The sequence below is a fragment of the Lathyrus oleraceus genome, chromosome 2 (genome assembly GCF_024323335.1).
Source record: "Lathyrus oleraceus cultivar Zhongwan6 chromosome 2, CAAS_Psat_ZW6_1.0, whole genome shotgun sequence".
Classification (NCBI taxonomy): domain Eukaryota; kingdom Viridiplantae; phylum Streptophyta; class Magnoliopsida; order Fabales; family Fabaceae; genus Lathyrus; species Lathyrus oleraceus.
Genome location: NC_066580.1, coordinates 342,442,250 through 342,466,955, shown reverse-complemented (window position 1 = coordinate 342,466,955; position 24,706 = coordinate 342,442,250). Strand labels below are relative to the sequence as shown.

The window sequence follows — 24,706 nt, the reverse complement described above, 5'->3', positions numbered from 1 at the left end:
AGGAGAAAACATCCTTAAGAATTGGTATTAATTAATTGATATTTATTATTGAAATAGTGACTCAGAGTTGTTACAGGGGAAAATCACACACATTCCCTAACATATTACTCTCGTATCTTTCAAATCCATTCTTTGCACTATTTATTTTAATTGCAATTATTTTTATATATTCGCACCAAAATACCCAACCTTAGTTTTATTTAATTGAACAACAATTGGAACTCAATATTTTCAAACAATCCTTGAGATCAACATTCAGGGAACTTTCCTCATTATTACTACAAAGGAAAAATAGTACACTTTCTATTTTTCTGATCACCTTCAACGACTAGGGTATTGTCATTTGTGAATCTCATCTTGTTCTTCATTGAGGGGCTTATATTGACAACCCAATCTTTCCTTTCAGTCATATTTGATGAGCAACCTGAATCCAAGTACCATTGGTCCTTTCATATTTCATCCTCTTTCATTGTGACCATTAGCAACATCTCTTCTTCTTCGTGTCTTATAATTCTTGCATCATTTTCTTGATTATTTATTTTGTTTTCAGGATAAACACTAGTGTAGTAACCATACTTCTCGAAATTGAAATGCTGAATGTGAATCTTGTCAGGTTTCCTTCCACCATCTTTTCCTCTACCTGCAACACCACCTATGTGGTTGCCTTGGTTTGAGGGTCTTCTCTAGTTTGACGAATTTCGTTCTTGTTGATGACTTCTACCATTTAAGTTGTTGTAACCACCTCTACCTTTGTCCCCATTCCAACTTCCTTTGGCGTTCTTATCTTTTATTGATTGTGCATGTAGAGCAACATCACCTTTCGACTTGCTTGCTGGTCTTTCAACCATTATTCGTTCATGAGGCTCAAGTGTCCTTTGAAGCTTTTCTTTTGTCACGGTTAACAAATGTTTCGACTCTTTTACGGCTACTACCACATGATCGAATTTTGGAGCCAATGACCTCAAGATCTTTGCAGCAACTGATCTTGATGTCAACACTTCTCCATACATCTTTATTTGATTCACCAATTTCGTAACCCTAGTGAAAAAATAAGCCACACTTTCAGTTTCTTCCATATGAAGCAACTCATACGTTCTTTTGTTAGTTTGTAGCCTCACCTTTTTAACCTTCTCAACACCTCTAAACGATTTATCCACGATATCCCATGTTTCCTTCGATGATTATGGATCACCAACTTTCTCAAAAGTTGTCTGGATAAACGCATTGATAAATTATAAAGAGAACTTTATAATCTTTCTTCGTCAAATCTTTATGTGCAACCTTTTGTTCATCCGTTGCATCTTCTCTAATTGGTGATACTTTATTCTTCATAAGATCTCATATGTCTTGATAGCAGAAGACAACCTTCATCTGCTTGCATCAATTATCTTTAATTCGTACCATTCAAGATTGGAAGATTTGCTAGAAAATGCTCGTTCGATTGAGAAGTCATTGTTATATACTTCTCAAGAATCGCAACCAGTGCTCTAGATATCAGATGTTGGAAATCCCTCTTTACGAAATGAGATTTAATCACTTTTCTTGATTGATTCACGATTCTTGTTCCCCACTCTTCACTCGAGTGATTCAACCACTCCTTGGTTGCATGATGATTCACATGCACAATGATTTGAGAAGAAAACAAATATGTGAAAGTAAATTGAGGAACAAAAGAGAAATTAGGATTTTAGAAAAAACTAGAAGAAGATGCATCAAATTCTGCAGAATTTCTCTCTGCTTTCAACTAGAAAGTTTATTCAACTTTTCCTCACACTTATAACAATAAGATACCTCCCTAATCATAATGAGATTACTTCCGCTCAAAGAAATTCTCTAAATAACTAAATAACACATAATTCGAGAAATTATTTATCTCAATGTCAAATCCATCGTATCCAACTATTACAAACTTTATTTGACTGCATTCAAACTAGCATTTACAAATACAAAGAACTACATATTTGATAGTAATGATGGGTTGAAGTACCATTTGTGCTTCTCTTTTAATACAGCGTTGCTTATAAAAAAGTTCGGTGGATTCTCTATAAATTAACTTAATTTTGATGAGTAGTTAATTTTACAAAAGTTGTATGTTTTATAAAACTAGCACGTGTTATCATAATTTGACAAAACCAACTGTGACACCAAACATATCTCTTTCTCTTTCTTTCTGTTTTAAAAATAAGCACTTATTTGATAAAAAGTTTGTCTCTGAATGTAAATCTCTTTTCAAATTACTACTATATACATTTATCATTTTTATATAATCTTTAAATGTATATAAAAAAGTAAAAAATGTTGGAAATAAGACTACATATAAATGGAATAGGATATCTTTAGGTGGACAAGAAATATTGTGGTTGTCTAAATTATGACTTGTAAATATTTATATACACGGTTACATTATAGCTTAAATGCAATTTCTATTATTTAAAATATACGTTTTAACTTCTCTATTTAATTTTTTCAAAATAAAGTTTTAATTTAATTTTTGTTCTCCACATCATTTTAGAGTCAATTTTTTTAAGGTGAATAAATATAATATGACATGTTAATAAATTGAAACAAATCCTTTTATTAATTTGTAGTTTCATTAAACTTATAATTAATCATTTTATGCAATTTTTGTTGTTGTTTATTTGATTTCACAAACATCTAAAAGTTTGAGACTAGGGAAACCAAACATCAATTTGTAATATTTCTTTTTTGTTGATTATTTGATTTTCATTAAATTTATTAATTTGTGATTAGTTTGATTTATAAGTAAACTTAAATTAAATTAGGTATAACCTAATTCTTTGAAATGTGACTAGGGACTATTTTAAGTAGCTACTAGCTTGGCTCTTTCCCTCTGATAACTACTTCAATAATATTTTTAAAATTGAAGTATTTACTTTAAAATTAGCTTTAAATACATTAATTATTTAAATTTTCTGATGGAAACTATTAAGAGAAGGATCCCTTTGATACTTGTCACAATCATAAAAGAAAAAAAAAGGAAGAAAATAATTCTCTTGCAAGGAAATTTCTGTTTTAATAAAACATGTTAAGGCTTTCAATACTAGTTTGAGATTATAAAAAGATATGTAACCAATATTGAAATTGTGTAAGACTAATGTGACTGAGTTATATTAATGTTCCTCATTTAGCAATTACATCAATGATACAGTTACTAAACAATGAATAAAGTATCTTGATTTCACTGTAAGGTTATGTAGAATTTACATAAAAGACTAATTGACCATATATACTACATATTGATTGACAATAACTTGACAGATTTGAAAACACATTGGTGCTAACAGTTTATAACTTGAGAACAGTTTCTATAAGAATACATCATGTTGCACTCTTTAGTATCTCTTGTGAGTGTTGCTTCTTTTTGTATCCTCAAGTTCCCACATATTCTTCAATGACTTCCATTTGTGTTCAAAAGTGTCACTAAACTTTTTTGCAATTTGGTAAATATGATTATTGGAGGATACGTTATCATTGCATTAGAGAACACAAGCCTCATGTCGCTAGCAAACTCATCCTCTGTTGCATACAACCTCATTTTTCTCTCTATTTCCTTCAAACATATTGCCTTTATCTTACACTATTAGACTTTGCTATTTTTGGAGGATCTTTCAAATCCCAACCATCTCTGTCCACCAACATCCTCTTCAATATCAACCAACATTGCCTCCTCTTAACACACTCCATCGCTTTCTTCAACCCACATTCTTCACCTCTTGTCACAAACATGTTTGGTGTTCGCCGCCGCTATGGAAAAGTGATTTATTTGAGAGACAAGCCTCCGATGTTGATGCTCTTCTGGAACATTTGTAGTTTCGATCAACTGAAGAGGGTTGTTCGTTGTTAGATGGAAAATATCAGAAGGATAAAAAATAAGAAGTATTGAGAGATTCGATACTATATTGGTTGGATGCGAGTAAAACCTGATAAGGATGCTAGGGAAATGATGTTTGGACGAGATGACATAAGTTTGATTATTGTAATCAGTTAAAAATGTTCTGTTTTTAAGTTTTCTTATGTTGTAGTGATGTTAGTTATTAACCTTGTTGTAACAAAAAGATAATGATATATAAAAATCAAGGTTACAAAAATTGAAAGGAGCTACTAAATTATGATGCAGATGTTGCTCCTAGATTGGGACATTTGTTCTTATTGTGTCCGGGTTGAGACATATACTACATAATCTTATCATTTTATCAGTCGTATCATTTCTGTTCTAATACGTGTATTGTTTGACCGTCCTTTTTTCTTTCTTCGCATCTCATTGTTGTGCCAAACTATGTCACCTTCATATGGAGGCTAGTATTCCCCCATTGGTAGTACTGAGAAGCTTTTTATACACATTCATATGGTAATGGCCTTGTGAACATCAGATAGATGGATATAAGCATCTTGGTGAGTATGCACGCATGCCACAATGGCATGGGAGCAAGGAATACGGAAGGTCTAGAACTTTCCATAGTCGCACCAACTTCTGTTTAGTTTGACAGCATAGGATAAATTTGGCATCCCCTTATTGAGATCCATTGTTTCCTGTACACTGAAATTTTGCCTACGACGGTCAAAGACTGTAACTGCGTGTGTGCTAGCTTTGATACTTTCCTCTTTCATCACTTTCATACAACATTCACTGAATATTTGATCTGACACTAACACTGCACACCATCTTTCATCCTCTGGTTGCGAATCTAGATGCCAACCTAATATAGGTTGTTCTGACCAAAACGGTTATTGGTAGATTTCCAATGCCTTTGAATACGCCGTTCATGCATTCCACGAGGTTTATTGTCATGTGGCCCAATCGACAACCTCTATCAAATGCCATTGTCCACTACTCTACTGATATGTTATCCACCCATCTTCTTGCATCTACATTAGACAATCTAATTTCATCATGATAATGTTGAAATGACGGTTGAGTTAGAGCATACCCTGCATTCACCACTTTTTTTGCGAAAGTTTATGTCTTTGATTGCACGCATGAAGTTTTGTGTGATATGTCTAATGCAATAGACATGGGTAGAAGGAGGATCATGTCATCCGTTATCATGTGTTATTGTAAGCACTCTCAAAGCATGTCTATCTGAAACCAAACAAAGATTGGCTTGTGGAGCGACATGTGTTCTGAGATGTCGAAGGAAGAAATCTCAACCACCAACGGTTTCACCTCAACCAGAGCAAAGGCAATGGGAAAGACATTATTGTTGCCATCTTGTGCAACATCCATAAGCAAAGTACCCTTCCTTATTTCCGTATAACCATGTTCCATCAATTTGAATAATAGATTTGCAGAATGCAAAATCTCTGATGCACGGTTCAAACCCCAAAAGAGGTGGTGAAAGATTCTATTTCCAGCAACACAAGTTCCGTCTGGCGTAAATGCTGGCAGTCTCTCCATAATTGCAATAGTTCCTGGTGCGTATGTTTTAAGTGCCCATAAAAACCATGACAATTCTTATATGAATCCTCCCAGTTGCTGAATACATGTTCAACAACCTTTGTCCTTGCAATCCACGCTTTCTTGTAAGATGGAGTATAATTATATTTTGTTCTGATATTAGATATTATTATACTCACCTTCCCTGATGGGTCTTTGTTAACAAGCGGCAAAATGTTTTGACATATCAATGCAACACTTAATTTACGGTGATCTTGTACACATTAGTTACAATGCAACTGTGAGGTGGGTCTATAGAAGCTATCTCCCAAGCGTCGCTTCTCTTCTTGTGAGACGCAGCCAACCGAAACTTGCAAAGGATGTTATGACATTCGATGACATACCTTCTCAAATCAGTGTGTTTCACGGTGAAATTAACAGAGTTATTCATGTGAAATTTTTTGATAGCTCGCACATATTCCTCTTTAGTGCGGAACATGTCTCCCACTTTTAACTCACCCTCTAATCGTGGATACAGGTTATAAAGACACTGTTGGATATTTTATCGTCATGCAAATCCATGTTTGTCATATGTTGAGGAGGATTATATACATGACTTGGAGGTAATGGCGTTGGATGATCGTCAGCTTCAATGTTGTTATTCACATATGATCGACCTGTGTCTCGGTCTCTCTTCTTCTTCATCAATGACGTTGACTTCTGCTTCTACTTCTAGGTCGGCTTCATCTGAGTTTTCTGAATCAAATTCATCAGATTCAACTTTATTAATTATCTGAGATTGCTGAGACAGTATACTTGGTTGAAGAGTAATATATAACTCAATAGAGTTGCAACCAGAATTTCCGTGACTAACAAACATATATTCAACATCTTCATCGTCCCGTACCTTTAGCGGGTCAAATTTACATTGACTATTCTCGAAATAAATTGGATTTTGATACGTGATTTGTGACGCAAGACCAGATCCTATGCAAGATTCAATTCGTTTTTTAAATGCAAGAAATTTGAATTTCTCTTGATCGTAAAGCAGATAGTATCGGTGTTTCAAAAAGAATCTCGTATACATCAGACTCATATGTCTCACCGTTGTAGTGAGCATTGATAATATTTGGATGCAGATGACATTGTAAATTTCGGTGCAGATGGAAAGTAAATTTTTGGTGCAGATGAATTTATGTTGATTGTAGGATGAAATGGTAAACACTTAAATATCCATGTAACATGGCATGCATGCAAACCCTAGCGTCAGTCCTATTGGCGTCTGCATGTAATATTAGTACATGGGCGCCATCCATTGTGGCACCTTAAAGACCTCGAAATTCTGCATGTAGATAGCCATGCAGCCTGCACCCTATGTGAAGACCATGCATGCATGCAAGCCTAGGAGGCGACAATCCATATGACGCTTGCATTGTAAGATTGCATGTGTAAGCCAAACCAATTGACGCCTACATCAAGCCCAATTATCCATGCATCCAACTTTTGCATGTCTTTGCATGTCTCTCATTATAAATATTCATACAAGTTTCACTTCTTCATCACCAACAATGACTTCTTCCTCTGCAACAACCACTCTTTCAACTGTAACAACCATTCTTTCATATATTTACTACGACACAGATGTCTCTGCTCACTATGGGTGAATCGTATAGAGGCACAATTGAAAACATAACAACTTATGTAAGCATTTAACTCTTGTATTATTTTTCTAAAGTAACTTAATTTGTTTTTTTAAAGTAACTTATTTTGTTGTTTATTTTTTATAAAGTAACTTATTTTATTTTTTATTTTTTAGGATGTTTCTAGGTTTCGAACTCGTGTCCACGAATTTGTTCACATGGACGTGATTATTCAACCTTATGTCAAACTCGCTGATTTTGGACATGTAAGCAAAATAATGTCTTGGTCGGTTGATACTAAATTTATTCTTGCATTATGTGAAAGATGGCGTCCCGAGACACCCACATTCTGGTTTCGAACCGGTGAATGTACCGTGACGTTAAAAGATGTCTATATGTTATTGGGACTGCCTATCGAAGGTAAGGCGGTAAATAATAAAACCAACTATGCGAATTCAATTTGCATGGACCTCTTGAATTCTAACTTGTTAGATGATAACTCGAGAGATCAAGGTATACTCCTTTCACGCCTTAAGGCATATCATAACAACTTATAGTTAGATGAGAATTCTACCGAAGAGGCTCGAATAATAAAAACTAGGTGTTATATTATGCTTTTAATTGGTTTATTTTTATTTCCCGAAGGTAGTGGTTCTAGTATGCATGTTATGTATTTACCTTTACTAAGACATGTAGATAGAATAAGAAGTTATAATTGAGGGTCTACTTGTTTGGCTTATCTTTATAGCTCTTTGTGTAAAAATGCACACAAAGACACATCTACATTTTCTGGATGTGACGTTTTGCTCCTATCATGGGGTTGGTCCAGACTACCATCCCTAGTGCCCGTCAACAACAACCATTCACATTTCCGTACGCACAAAAGTAAGTTTTTAAAAATGGACTATATTTACTTACTTTAGCGATTATTATCTCTAAATAATATTTTTACTTTTATGGTGCAGATGGTCGGCACGTGGTATGAGTTATAACAATGTCCTAGACACTGTATTACCCAGTATCGCAATCTCTTGGATCACCTTCGACCGACATGTATTTCCATTAAACTAATTATTAATAATTTGTTAATTTCTTCTAACAAATTTATAATCTAATATATGTTCACATTTCAATTCATTTGGGGTTCATATCTAAATTTGAATCATGACCATGAAATCAATGAACAAGACGTAACTGTTTGGACTGCATGCACACCGATCATAAGATTCACCACTGTGGATATGCACAATAGTAATGTGTTAAATTGCAGTTCGATATGCTTCAACACATCCCAGATCCCCCGACAAACCTTGAAGAATGGAATTTACGCAAAGTTAACGACCAATGGAACTTTAACCCATGGTAAAACTTCGCCAGATCTGTGTGTCGAAAATGGAAGCACCGACAAGACCATGTCTTAACTAACGTTGTGATGCCAACCGAAGAAAAACCAACTCGTAATTATATGGTTTAGTACAGATCGGTTGGATTTGAGTTCATCGCCGAGGATATATACCTATACGATCCACACTAGGAAACTTACACACCAGAAGGTTCAACATCTAACCCTTGACAACATTGTCAAACCGGTTACTCACAACCCCCTATCCATCAAAATTTCCGATCCACAAACACACAAACCTACAACCCTAACATGTCAAACACCCAACCACAATACTAAGAGCATACCTCGTACCACCACCAACAAGTAGATCATCATCAAGACACCGAACATCGCTATGCACCCAACACATCACCCTATCATAGTCGTCTTAGCCAAAACACTCAGCGATCATTTAACATCAACCGTCCCTCCTCCTACTATAACCAAGAAGCTCAAACATCACAAAACCAAAACCTTCAAGAATCATATGGCTACCAAACACCACAACAATCATTTCAACCTTTCCTCGACGTGTCATTCACACCAATGTCTCCCTTCAATCATCTTGGTCGTCCTCCAACAACTCATACACAACCCAACTACTTTGACATGGATCATGAACTCAGCTATGGCGGTAGCCCTTCAATGCATACACAAGACTACGCTGATTTGTCTAAATATCTCAACAATCTCCTGCAGTTGGTGGTGATGTTCCTGGGCCCTCAGATACTCAAACACCTGGGATGAATCATCAATGTGGGTTAGGGCCACGAGTTATGGTAGCTAGGGGATGTGGGACCGGAGATCGGTTAAGTGATCCCGGTCATCGACATTAGTCTTTTTGTGTAAACACATATTAATATTAATATGAATTATTTTGATTTCAACTTTATCTAAAATGTACAATGTTTTTCAAAAAAAAATACGAAACACACAAGTTTGACACCAATTGGCGTCTCCTTTAAAAATCAACACACATGCGCCCATTGGATTGACAGCACTAGGTGCATTAACCAATCCAATTGGCGTCTCCTCTCTAAATTTAAGAGCAGACGTCAATTCATCTGACGTCTCCTTTTAAAAGTGGAGTAATTTGATAATTAATCTGAAAACAACTTTAAAATTCAATCTGTTTTTCTTAATTATTATTTAAAATTTTATTATGAATGAGTCATCGCAACTTTAATTTCTTTATGAGAAGTTGTTCTAACTAGCTTCTCATTTGATTTTTTTTTAAACCTCTTAAAATTTTATAACAAACAAAAATGATTTTTTTATTTTTTATTTTTTTTTGTTTTAAAAATTATAACAAACAAGCGCAAAGGTCATTTAAAAAGGATTTAATTGAAATACACTGACAGTGTAAATTTTTTTTACACCGTCAACTAATCATAGCCGTTGGATGTCAAAACAAGTTTGACTTTTATTTTAAAATTCTATAAAATAATACAAACGGGTGATGGTGATGAATCGACTGTGTAAAATATTTTAGACTGACAGTGTATAGTAATTAATCTCTTTAAAAAATAAGTCTTTGAATATTAATAAATATTTTTACAACGGAATAATTTTAATTTATCCTTTTGTTTTTGTTTTAAAATTATTAATTTAAAATTAAATATTTAATAAATATATTTAAATAAGTTTAATTGATACAAGATGTTTTACACTATTTATCGATAAATTGTGACACTCATATAAATAATGCTTTACTTTTCCTTTAACAAACATTGATAAACTTACTCGCCAATACATGAAAATTAATGTCTATTTATATTTTAATTTTTTAAAATATTATTTTGATCTACTTATTTTTTCTTATTTATAAAATTAATTTTTTTTAAATTTTAAATAATTTTGTTCATTTTCCTTTATTTGCACGGAAAATCCATAAAAAATCTATCTCTTATCGATTAAATTTCACAAAATTTAAAAAGTTAGTTTTTAATTCAGAATTATATAAATTTAAGATTTATATAATAAAAATTCATCATAATAAATTTAATTGTGTATTTCAATATATCTATAGAACACTAAACTTAATTTTAGTTTTTCTATTGTTATTTGTAAAATAAGTGACTAGTGTCAAACTCTCATGCACAAAACTTAGAATAGAGCAATTTCAATGGGATACAAGAAATATGCAAATCAAAAATAAAGTCAATAATTTTGACTATGAAAAGTTTATTTGATTTTCTATCGTGGAATCTCTTTTCTTGTTTTGTACTTCCGTGTCCTCGACTTTTGTTATCTCTCTTAAGCTGATTTCTCATTTCCTCCTCTATATTTCTAAATTTAGAGTGAGTGTTCTTTTTATTTCAGGTTACTCCTGAGTTTTTTCTTGATTTTTTTTTTGCGATTTGCAAGAATTCCGCCATCTTTTCTTTCTCTGTCAACTTGGTGTTTCTGGTTCCTATATCTGTCTCTAGTGGTTGATCATTCCCTTATGAGCACCCAGTTTTGCAAAGTCTGTGTTTTTAGATCGTTATCAGGTGTTTTACTCGGTTCCTTTTCGATTTTGCTTATTTTTTCGGTGTGCTGCATTCAGACTCCATGGACGACAAAAGACTGTTGGACAATGGTAAAAGGTTTAGCTCCTACAGGGATCTAGTCATTGATTTGTCTTCTTCGGTTCTGCATGTTACATCAAATATATCAACAGGAGAAAAAATCAACAAGCAAGACTATCAACAAAAAGTGCTCATCAGTTCATAGATACCAACATTCCTAATCAAGATTCTGCTGAAGACCCGGGTTTTTGCGTCTGGGACGATGAGGATGTGCAAGAAGCGTATAAAGAACTAAAATATTTGTTCTTGGAAAGTTCCTATCTCAAAAGCTTATTCATAAACTATCCCTATAATTTGGTCTAGCTGGAATTTGGTGTGACCTAGTAGGTATAAAAGTTGTGGAATTAGAATTGGGGCTCAAACACATCTCCACGGACAATCCTGCAATTACAAAGACTATGGAATCCTGCAATTACAAAGACTATGGAATCCTGCAATTACAAAGACTTAGACTTTAGTTTGGTCACAATTTGGGGAATATCTCTGAAAAATCAGATCTAAACAGATGAGGTGTAAAATCGGAGTAAAGCTTGGAAAGGTTTTAGAGTCTGAACTATATAGCTACCCAAATAAGGCCACAATTGTTAAAACAAAAATCCTATTTGACTCTAGAAAGACCCTTTAGTTAGGAATGTATCTCGACGGTGTTAAAGATGGTACTACATGGGTGGACTTCAAATATGAGAAAATCCATTTATTTTGTTTCAACTGTGGTATCATTGGACATTCAAAAGATTTATGCACTCAAGCTAGAAAAAAATCCTTGGAACCCAATGCTAAACAATCTTTCGGACCTTGGATCAGATCTATAGAATTTAGGGGAAAAATCATCAACAAAGCGGAAAAAAATTATAGCAGGAACCATATGGTGTCCCCTAGCTATGGACACTTTCAACCTTATACCCGAAGCCTTAGAAGACAAGTACATATCTAAGATAATTTCAAAGATATCTTTGAAGTTGAGAAAGTGCTAAATGACATCCTAAAAAGTGAGGAGGCTTGGTGGATCCAAATAGAAAAACGTGTTTGGCTGTTAGAAGGAGATAGAATCACCCACTATTATGTAAAGACCTTTTCACCATGATTGTAAAAGGGATACCATGACGGTTAACCAGCCGTGGTTAGGTAGGATGTGGTTGTAAATGTGTTGCTTTCCACCATAGGTGATTGACCGTAGTGATAAAGTAGGTAGTGTGCTACCTATCACAACGGTTATAGTTAATAACTGTTGTGATATATATAGTTCATGGGTTCGAAACCCAATAACATCAATTTAATTAAAGCACATATAATATTAACAATTCACCACAGTTATATATTTCAACCGCGGTGATATGTATATGAGTTTATTATAAAATATGTGGATTACTGTTTTTCCCTTACCCCTCAATAAACATATACAACCATTCAAATTTTATTTAAAGATAATAATTTGAAAATTATATTATTCTTGAAAAACCACTTAGATGATCCACTATTTTTCGAATTGCATGGATCTTGTAATTCATCTCTTGCTCTTTAACATATAGAATTTAGTTCAATGCTTCAGGTTCTTCAAAGCAACAATTCATTCTCTTCTAGTTTATTTTGAAAAGCATCAATTTGTTGAGTAATTCAGATTCATCGTCATCACTATCATCATCATTATCTTAAATGATTATGATGACAGTGATGACGATGAATACAAATTTCTCAACAACTTTGATAATTTCCAAAATAAACTAGAAGAAAATGAACTGTTGCTTTGAAGAACTTGAATCATTGAGAAAAAATTCTATATGTTCTAACTCGAATCAACCCTTAGAGAACTTTGGTACCCTACAAACATTCGCAAAAAAAAAAATTTAGACAGAGTGTGACAAGCTAGGGGAAAATATATTCTATCTCAAATCAACTAGGCTCTATTTTAGGGCCTAGTGTGCATTTTGTTGTATCTCGAATCAACCAGCCAATGCATGTGCATCCGGTCAATGGAAATTTTACTGTTCATCCATGGAGAATGCCTCCCCATCTATCTCTTCAAGTAGTGGACGTTGACAATCACGAGGAACAACCTCAACAAACTCGAGTGGTTGTAACTGCTAAGGCACTTACTGAAAATGAGCCTGAATACAGAGGTCCTCACATTCATATTGAAACTACTTCTCAAGCTATTCAGCCTACTGCTCAATATTTGTACCAAGGCCTTCAAATCTAGAATGCCTATTGCCCATCCTGGGGCACCTTCTTGTTGTTGTACCTCCGTTTGCTTATCCTGGGCACCCTATGCTCCCTATGGGGTCCAACCTGGTCAGACTATTAATTCTGGTGCAATGTATCCTACTTAAATGTTTCCTTAACCTGCTTATCCCCAAGAACATGCTCAAACTACAACCACAAGCTGCTTAGTTTCCTAATTCTCAAGCTTATCTACAAGGTCTGGTTATCAATCAGAATGGTCCTGGTGGAAGTGAAACCAAGCATGCTGAATATCAGCTGTTAAATGATCGCATCAAGGCTATTGAGGGTTTTCCGCGTATGGTATGGACGCGAAAGAATTATGTCTTGTACCAAACGTGGTCTTACCTCCAAAGTTAAAGGCATCATATCTACAAAAATACAAAGGGCTTAGCTGTCTGAGAAGCCACATCACCATGTACTGCAGGAAGATGACTTCCTACATTGATAATGACGCGTTGCTTATTCATTGCTTTCAATATAGCATGTATGAGGCATCTCTTGACTAGTATATTGGCCTCGAACGCAACAAGATCCTATCTTGGAAATGACTTGTCTGAAGCCTTTTTGAAACAGTATAAATTCAACTTGGACATGGCTCCTACAAGACTGCAGTTGCAAAATCAGATTCAGAGAATGAACGAAACCTATAAAGAGTACGCTCAAATATGGCGAGAAATGGTTGCTCACGTTAGACCTATGTTGTTCGATAAATAATTGGTTGATATTTTCATGAGCACGCTTCATTGTTTGTACTTAGAGAAAATGGTTGGTAGTATGTCCTTAAATTTCTCTGACGTTGTGACAATTAGCGAATGTATTGAAAACTGGGAAGATTGTTGGCACTGCTAATCAGTAGGCAATAGCCAAGAAACCTCAAGGTAGCTTCGCCAAGAGGACGGAAGGAGAGATCAATGTTGTCATGGCAAATGTTCACCCTCAATGGCAAGCTCCTATGCCTCCCATGCCATATTACCCATATGTTGCTGCTCTCCAATACCAACAACAACCGTCTCAGTATCAACCACAACATCAGCCTCCACATGCTCAAGCTTCCCAGAACAACAGAAACCAAGGTCAATGGTAAAATAGATGTGGAAACAATAATCAGAGTGGGAGACGACCTCAATATAACAAGATCTCGTATCTTACCATCAATATGGCTTAAAACTTAGCTTATTTAGATAATATGTTTTGAGAATTAATCTTAAGTATAGATTGAATTTTTGTTCTCTGAGAATATTTTGTCCATTTATGCATTTCAAATGGATTTAGTAAGTGATGATTTATACCATGGTCCAATTTAAGCATACTTAATTTTTCTGTCTTAACTTTATGTGCAGGTGCATGGTAGTGACGTAATATATTGTTACCTTGTGCATGGAGAGAAGCAACTACTAACAATAATACTTCCAACGAGAAGTAACTAGAAGCATTTACTACTTGTTTTAATTACGAAACACAAATCTCCTTGCAATATGAATCAACCACAGTTACATGTAATCTAACTGCTATTAACTTTCTAATAAATAACTCAAGTTTTGCTATCATTACATTACGATACAATTATGAACTTTCTTTAGAAATTAACTATACAAACAATATTAAAATTCTGTTTTAGTAAAACATGTTAAAAGCTTTCAACACTAATTTGTACCTTTGACATTCAAAAAAGCTATGCATTGTAACCAATAGTGAAAAAATGTATTAGACTATGATGTGACAGTGTTGTATTTTTTCCTCCTTTCTAATTAAGTTAGCAATTACTTAGAATGCTTGACAATAACTTGACAGAATTGAAAACTAATAATACATTAATTGACAAACATGTTAAGGCTTTCAATACTAGTTTGAGATTATAAAAAGATATGTAACTAATAATACATAGTTTGACAAAAATATTAATCTTTCTTTTACTAATTGGCTCTGTTTAATATTTTCTCAATTTTAAAAATAATTATGTACATATGACATTTAATTTAATTTTTAAATTAAATTAACCATAAGTTCTTTGCAATTAACGAGTCATTTAAAATCAATTTCACACACTCAAGTTATAAGTCTGATGCCCTTGTGCATCGAGGCATTTTTCAAATTAAACATCTCTTCACCCCGATGTGTGGAGAACTTTTTACGATCTAAAATCAATAAAACAAACAAACATTTTCTAGAACAGCTACGGTGCTCTGATCCTTTATCAAACATGAGGGTACGTAGGCATAGAGTCGTAGCGCTCTAGCGAGTATAATAACCAAAAATACATTTTCTTTGTCCCGTTTTTTATATTTTTCCCTTAGCAACATATTCCCGTGTAAATAAATAAATTAAGCAATAATAAATAGCATAAGCAAACTTCCCTTAGACAAGCACACTAACCCTAGATTTAGAGGAGGATCCCATTAGGTACAATGGAAGTGAGGGGTTCCTAATATCTTCCTCTTGCTTAGCTGACTTCTGAACCCTAGGTCTCATCCTTAATTTTAGGTTTTATCATTATTTCCCTGTTCCTTATGAACAAATAAAGGATGATGGTGACTCTCTAAATTTTCCAATCGCGACACACTATATCCATCTTGAATCTTGAAGTCACTTGGGCATTTGAGTGTTAACCATGTTGGTCCATCTCCCACCGTTGTAACGGAGATCAGAGCCACCGTTCAAGATCATCAATTATTCATTTCTAGATTTGAAACAGAATAGTGGTGTCGTATGTGGGAATCAACTTTTGATTCCTACGATTTCCTCATATTCATATCCAATTTCTGCTTTACCGAATTGTAGCCTCCTTAGGCTACCGAATCAGAAACACATTTAGCCTTTGATTTCAATAATTTACGTGCTTCATGTTCGTTTTCCAATATCATTGCTCATAGCTCCTTCAGATCTCGAAATTGAGAGAATTTTAAAGTAAGCGCAAAGATCTATCATAGTCGACTCGTTCAATCATCATTTCCCCCTCAATTCCTTATTGTCAAGGTCTTTATTTTTCTTTAGAAATCCACAGAATAATGAAAGAAAGGATTTACAAATCCCGATTTAGGGTTACACTGAGGTATGAAGGTAATTTCCATGAAGGACGGGCCCAAGCCTTGTAATTCACTGTGCGCACTGGCTACCCCCTTACTCTCTGCCAGTGTCAGGGTGATTACAAGGTCAACATCGGAAGGACACCGTAAGTTCATAGTTAACACCGAGAGCCAATCCAACATCGAGTAGCATTATAGGGGTACCACAAATTCACAAAAGAACCACCCCATATCTACTTGAGATAGATACCCATTCTAGAAAAGGAGGGAAGCCAAAAATTTGACCCCTGTTAGATGCCCAAGTTTGCTTATTTGAGCTATCAAATGTGGGCATCTTTCACTCCTTTTTGTCAAAAAAGTGTTCGAAACTGCCCTTGCTTTTGTTGATTTGCAATACTATGGAAATGATCAACTTGATTTATTGGTGATCAATCCAAATATTTGATTGATCGATCCTTTGAGCTCTTTGAGGAAAACCCTAATTTATAGATGAAACAAACCAGACATATATTGATCTTGAGGTTTGCTATGCATGAATGATGTCTAGGGGGAAAATGATTATGAAATCTAGGGGTAAAATTTGGGGTGTGACACACAAGTATTAAAAAGATCATTGAGGCAATAGCTATAAATGAGCATTTGGAGTTATATGATAGGTGTTCAAGTAAATCTGAAAGAGTTATTGATCTGAATCTTGAAACCAATAAAATAAGGATAAAAGACACAATTGCTGCAAAAGTTGAAAAGAAACTTAAAGAAATGAATGTTGGTACGCAACAGATAGCTCAAATTCAACCGGTCCAAGATGTCGGTTATGAAATTTGTGGCGGGCCTCATTTAACTATATAATGTGTTGCAACCACGCAACAAATGGAAGAGATAAATTTCTAAAGCAGAACAACCCTTATTCTAACACTTATAATCCAGGCTGGAAGAATCATCCAAAATTTTCCTGGAAAGATCAGCAAGGGAATGTTCAAAAGCAGGGTCCCATTTAATATCACAACCAACCACAGTAATATCAGCAACAAGCACCCAAAAAGGCCAATTGGGAACTTGCCTTTGAAAAGATGTCAGCTTAAAATTATGAATTCCAAGAAGAAACAAGAAATAATCAGAGGAACATTGCTGCTTCTATCAAACATATTGAAGTTCAGATGGGTCAGATAGCACAACAAATAACAGGTTCTCGAGCACAAGGTTCCCTCCCAAGTGAAACAGTACAAAATCCTAGAGTCATGAGAATGTTAATGTTGTCACGACAAGAAGTCAGAAAGGTTTTAAAGATGAAGAAGAGAGGGCAACAAAGGATGACCATGTCATGGAGGTAGTTATGGAAGTGAGGGAAAATAAGAAAGAAAAAGAAGAAGTGATACCACTAGTAAAGCCAATTGAAGAGAAAAATAAAAAAGAGGCTAAACTTGTGATTAAGTTACCCTACCCTTAGAGAGTGACAAAGAAGGATCCAAAAGAGACAAACCTTGAGAAATTCATCACAGTGTTCAAAAAGATAGATAACAATATGCCTTTCTTTGAAGCACTCGAGCAAATGCCCATGTACAAAATATTCATGAAAGAGGTAATCACTGAAAAGAGACCAATAGAAGATGGGTTGGTAGCCTTTAATGAAAAGCATAGTGAAATATCACCAGGTAGGAGAATCCCAAGCAAGCAGAAGGATCCTGGAGAGGTCACAATCCCATGCACTATAAAAGACATATCTTTCAAGAAGGTACTAATTGATTCTAGAGCCAGTGTGAGTCTAATGCCATTGTCAATCTACCAAAGGATTGGTCTTGGAAATGTATGTGATACAAGGACAAATATGAAGTTTGCATATCACTCCATAAAGAATGCATATGGGATATCGAAAGACATATTGGTGACAATAGAGAAATTTAGTTTTCCCGTTGGTTTTGTGATCATAGACATACCTGAGGATGAAGTGACACCAATCATTCTTGGTCGACCATTCATGCGGACAAGTCGATGCAATTTCGACATAGACCACAATACACTAACTTTAAAAGTTTATGATGATGAAATAACCTTGAATGTTCTTGAAATTAGGAAGCTATAGGTGGAAAAACAAAATCAGTATGAAGTAGGCATGATCAGGACAGATGTGAAAGGCCAAAGTGACATGCCAACATCAGAAAAAAGACTGAAGAAGGCCATCTCAACTGCTTTCACCTCCATGAGCAACCCCGAGTGAAAAAACTCCTATTTCCATTCCAAAAGCCATGATAAAGAAGAGAAAGTAATATTGAGGTAAGGATGTGGAAGTTGGAAAGGACTTGTGGCACAAAGGAATCCATACCTCTGAAAAAGACGGTTTCTTAGTTATGGAAAAGAAGTGCAACAAGGTGCGGAAGCTGAAGTACCCCCCATAACAGAGGGAATTAGGCATCAAGCTAATGACAATAAAAGAGCGCTGCTTGGGAGGCAACCCAAGGAAAGTATTCGTAAATTTTAGTTTTAGTTTCAGTTTTATATTAATTTTTTTGTTTTGTTTGCTTTAAGTGGTTCATTTTATGATTGTTTACTTCCATCTAGTAATATGGTAATTGTAGCTTTAGTGGTTGTGTGAAAAGTAACCAAACTGAAGGAATGTGTGTCCTCTATGCAAGTTAACTCGCCAAAATATTTTTTATATACTTCTAAATGATATGATTGGTTTGATTGAGTTGCATTAAAAGTTGAGTATGTTAATTAAAACTCATTGAGAATCCACATCGAGCAAGAGGCACTGTGGAGGTTGTCAGCTCTACCCCAAACACAATGTACATCATAAGAGAGCACTCAAGTATGTTTTTATCATTCAGAACTTGCGTACGTTCTTTTCTGATTTCGGGTGCATGATTACATACACTAAGGCACATTTTTTCTACCCCTGAGCCTTTCTAGCCATCCTTTTATTAGTATCCATTGTTAACCCCATTTGAGCCTTTAACCATTTGTTTGTTTGAAAATCCACATAATATTAACCCATGGCTCAAACATTCCCCCGCCATGTTCATGGTATTTTTGTGAGTTATCATATCCATGTTCATTCTAAGTTTGAGGTTGCTATTGGAATAACAACCTTTAAGTTTGGGGTAGCTGTGAAGCTTCAGTACAAATGAAGGCACCCGATGATTGAAAAAAATAAGAGAAGAAAAAGAAAAGATGAAAATTTGAAAAATCAAAGAACCATAGAAAAATAATCATCAGGGCACTTGAAAGAAGGAGAAGTCAACGGATATTGAAATAAAGACAAATCCTAAAGGACGATTGCAAGAAATAGTTCCAGCACTAATCCATCAGAATAAACATAGTGAAGATAACGATTTTATTGACTCTGAACCTTAGCCTACTTTTCCAAAATCATACCACTTTAACCATAGCCCAGTTACAATCATAAAGACCTGAAATAGTGTGGGTGTCGTGCACCTTGATTTAAAAGAGAATTTATTCAAGCCTATGGTATGGTATTGTGTACTATGAAGTTTGAGTGTAGAACACATTAACACCTAAGATATTTGGTGAGTGTGAATTGAGCTGATAGGTGAAGAAGTACTTTCAAGTGAAGATGTGGTCAATTAATTGACCTCGGTAATCTAGCAAAAACCAAAGGAATCAACAAATGAGGGTCATGAAAGATCTTAGAGGTATGGTGGCATATGAAAGGTGTTCTTTAAATTGGGAGTGACATGAGTTCTTTGTCCTTAAAGTTGCTTGAGGACAAGAGACAAGCTAAGTTTGGGGTTGTGATCAGTCACCATTTATGCTATAATTATAATCATGTTAACAGGTGAAAGTAGGCGAGTTAGTTGTATTTTGTATAGAGTTTAAGTGGTTTTTACACCTTCTTTTACCGTTAGCATCATTTAATCTTTTCACCGTGTTTATTAAGTTTGTTTCCATTTTCCTTATTTTATGCTTGGGTTATGTGTTATTAGTTTTTTTCAGGTTCAAATAGATATTCAAGTACAATCGGATGTAGAAGCTAAGGAGAATCACAAAGAATTAGAGAAGTTTCCCACGCTTCAGTAGGCCTGCTACGGCCACCTGTAACACCTGCTATAGGCCATAGAAGAGAGGTCTCAATAGATCAAAAGTCCATCCAAAACAGAGGCCCACTAAGGCCACCCGTAGCACCTGCTACGCACCGTAATGGAAGGTTTGGAACAAAGGCCAGGTATTACAAAAACAGTGTCCTGTTACGGCCGCCCGTAGCACTTGCTATTAGCCGTAGCACCTGCTACGGGCCGTAGTAGAGAGGCATGGACATGATCATCAGAGACAGTAGCCTGCTACGGCCACCTATAGCACCGACTACGGGCCGTAGCAGGCATGCGTGCAAAAAAACCCATTTTGTCTTTTCTTTTGTCAATCTTAAATGAAGGGCATTTTGGTCAAATGGAAAGCTGATGTTATTGACTTTTGTGGATCTGTTTGAGGAGAGAGGAATACTTTTCAATTAAAGGGGAGTTTTTCAGACAAGAAAGGACACTTTTTTTAAGAGGAAAAATCACATGATTCATAATTGGCGAAATCAAGGTTTTGGGGGAGACGAGATTTTCATGAGCGGAAGCAACTGAAGGTCAAGTTTCATATGAATACTTGTAATGTATACATTTTATATTTTGATTTGCTTGAATACTATGAGTAACTAAATCCCCCAATACTAGGGGGTGTCCCTAACTTGAATCTGTAATGACTTTAAGTTTATATTTGCAATAACAATATTGTTTTTCGTAATTAACTTATTCTCGTGATGTCATTAACACTTTCTCTTTCAGAATAATTGAGATTGTTATATGATTATTAATTAGGTTGGATCACCTTTGATAATGCTTTCATGATATTATTCTATAATAGATATTACCTAGGACTAGGGATACCCTGTAGAAATCAAATTGTTCTTGAAATAATAATACTTAATTTCACCGGTTAATTTCTATGGACATAGAGATTAGGTATGAATGATTAAAGATTTTCTCACTAAGGCATTAGGAGAAAACATCCTTAAGAATTGGTATTAATTATATGATATTTATTATTGAAATAGTGACTCAGAGTTGTTACAGGGAAAACTCACACACATTCCCTAACATATTACTCTCGTATCTTTCAAATCCATTCTCTGCACTATTTATTTTAATTGCAATTATTTTTATATATTCGCACCAAAAATACCCAACCTTAGTTTTTATTTAATTGAACAACAATTGGAACTCAATATTTTCAAACAATCCTTGAGATCAACATTCAGGGAACTTTCCTCATTATTACTACAAAGGAAAAATAGTACACTTGCTATTTTTCTGATCACCTTCAACGACTAGGGTATTGTCATTTGTGAATCTCATCTTGTTCTTCATTGAGGGGCTTATATTGACAACCCAATCTTTCCTTTCAGTCATATTTGATGAGCAACCTGAATCCAAGTACCATTGGTCCTTACATATTTCATCCTCTTTCATTGTGACCATTAGCAACATCTCTTCTTCTTCGTGTCTTATAATCCTTGCATCATTTTCTTGATTATTTATTTTGTTTTCAGGATAAACACTAGTGTAGTAACCATACTTCTTGAAATTGAAATGCTGAATGTGAATCTTGTCAGGTTTCCTTCCACCATCTTTTCCTCTACCTGCAACACCACCTATGTGGTTGCCTTGGTTTGAGGGTCTTCTCTAGTTTGATGAATTTCGTTCTTGTTGATGACTTCTACCATTTAAGTTGTTGTAACCACCTCTACCTTTGTCACCATTCCAACTTCCTTTGGCGTTCTTATCTTTTATTGATTGTGCATGTAGAGCAACATCACCTTTCGACTTGCTTGCTGGTCTTTCAACCATTATTCGTTCATGAGGCTCAAGTGTCCTTTGAAGCTTTTCTTTTGTCACGGTTAACAAATGTTTCGACTCTTTTATGGCTACTACCACATGATCGAATTTTGGAGCCAATGACCTCAAGATCTTTGCAGCAACTGATCTTGATGTCAACACTTCTCCACACATCTTTATTTGATTCACCAATTTCGTAACCCTAGTGAAAAAATAAGCCACACTTTCTGTTTTAAATATAAGCACTTATTTGATAAAAAGTTTGTCTCTAAATGTAAATCTCTTTTCAATTACTACTATATACATTTACCATTTTTATATAATCTTTAAATGTATATAAAAAAGTAAAAAATGTTGGAAATAAGACTACATATAAATGGAATAGGATATCTTTAGGTGGACAAGAAATATTGTGGTTGTCTAAATTATGACTTGTAAAATATTTATATACACGGTTACATTATAGCTTAAATGCAATTTCTATTATTTAAAATATATACGTTTTAACTTCTCTATTTAATTTTTTCAAAATAAAGTTTTAATTTAATTTTTGTTCTCCACATCATTTTAGAGTTAATTTTTTAAGGTGAATAATATAATATGACATGTTAATAAATTGAAACAAATCCTTTTATTAATTTGTAGTTTCATTAAACTTATAATTAATCATTTTTATGCAATTTTTGTTTTTGTTTATTTGATTTCACAAACATCTAAAAGTTTGAGACTAGGGAAACCAAACATCAATTTGTAATATTTTTTTTGTTGATTATTTGATTTTCATTAAATTTATTAATTTGTGATTAGTTTGATTTTATAAGTAAACTTAAATTAAATTTAGGTATAACCTAATTTTTTGAAATGTGACTAGGGACTATTTTAAGTAGCTACTAGCTTGGCTCTTTCCCTCTGATAACTACTTCAATAATATTTTTTAAAATTGAAGTATTTACTTTAAAATTAGCTTTAAATACATTAATTATTTAAATTTTATTCTGATGGAAACTATTAAGAGAAGGATCCCTTTGATACTTGTCACAATCATAAAAGAAAAAAAAAGGAAGAAAATAATTCTCTTGCAAGGAAATTTCTGTTTTAATAAAACATGTTAAGGCTTTCAATACTAGTTTGAGATTATAAAAAGATATGTAACCAATATTGAAATTGTGTAAGACTAATGGGACTGAGTTATATTAATGTTCCTCATTTAGCAATTACATCAATGATACAGTTTCTAAACAATGAATAAAGTATCTTGATTTCACTGTAAGGTTATGTAGAATTTACATAAAAGACTAATTGACCATATATACTACATATTCATTGACAATAACTTGACAGATTTGAAAACACATTGGTGCTAACAGTTTATAACTTGAGAACAGTTTCTATAAGAACACAACATGTTGCACTCTTTAGTATCTCTTGTGAGTGTTGCTTCTTTTTGTATCCTCAAGTTCCCACATATTCTTCAATGACTTCCATTTGTGTTCAAAAGTGTCACTAAACTTTTTTGCAATTTGGTAAATATGATTCCTTGGAGGATACGTTACCATTGCATTAGAGAACACAAGCCCATGTCGCTAGCAAACTCATCCTCTGTTGCATACAACCTCATTTTTCTCTCTATTTCCTTCAAACCTATTGCCTTTATCTTACACTTATTAGGCTTTGCTATTTTTGGAGGATCTTTCAAATCCCAACCATCTCTGTCTACCAACATCCTCTTCAATATCAACCAACATTGCCTCCTCTTAACACACTCCATCGCTTTCTTCAACCCACATTCTTCACCTCTTGTCACAGAATCCTTCATGTTATCCTTTGGTTGAGACAAAGGTGTTGGTTTGGAAAGTTGGTTCTTGATCATCTTCTTGTCTTCAACAACATTGTCATTATCCTTTGGTTGAGACAAAGGTATTGTGTTGGAAACTTGGTTCTTGATGATCTTCTTGTTTTCAACAACATTGCCATTATTCTTTGGTTGAGACAAAGCTGTTGATTTGGTTTGATAATTTGAATCAACCCAATAACAGGATATGGTTGGTTTTACAGAATCTTGAATCTTCCTTCTCTTGTTTTCATCTGTGGCACAAGAATCTGAATCGCGTTTTCTTGAACCAGGAGGATAACTGAGCTTGATGATAAGTCTTTTACGAGGTTGTGTGTTCGAAGGGTTAGTGTTGGGTGTTGTTGAGGAAGAAGGTTTGGTGTTGTCGGACATGGATGTTGTTAAGGAAGAACAAGGGTTTGTCTTGGATACTGTAAATGTGAAGTCTTGATTTTAGGGAGATATATCATTAATAACACAATTTTAAATATTCAATCTTATTTATTTTGTTTTATTTTACTCGTTTTTAATTTTAGTATCTAACTAATAAGTTATCTCAAAAGATATTAATTGTAACAAACTTTCTATTTCATACTTAAAAAAAAAATTATAAATAACAAAAATTTAAAATCTTTTAAAAACTTATTTTTAATTTTTTTATAACAAACAAGGCTTAACATCATTTAGAAAAGTAGTTTTTAATTACTGTTCAATCTTTTTACAACAATATAAAAATATTCATTGTTTTATTATTTTTGTACATAAATAATGATCTGTGTGAAAACATAAATAATTTTATTAAACAAATC

At 34.2% G+C, this 24,706-nt stretch overlaps 1 protein-coding gene across 1 annotated transcript; it reads right to left on the bottom strand.

The window, feature by feature from the left end:
* Positions 1-23,615: 23,615 nt before the first annotated feature.
* On the bottom strand, positions 23,616-24,290 carry LOC127123168 (uncharacterized). Its single transcript, XM_051053416.1, has one exon. It carries the CDS (start codon positions 24,288-24,290, stop codon positions 23,616-23,618), a length of 675 nt encoding a protein of 224 aa, XP_050909373.1.
* Between the last annotated feature and the right edge of the window lie 416 nt (positions 24,291-24,706).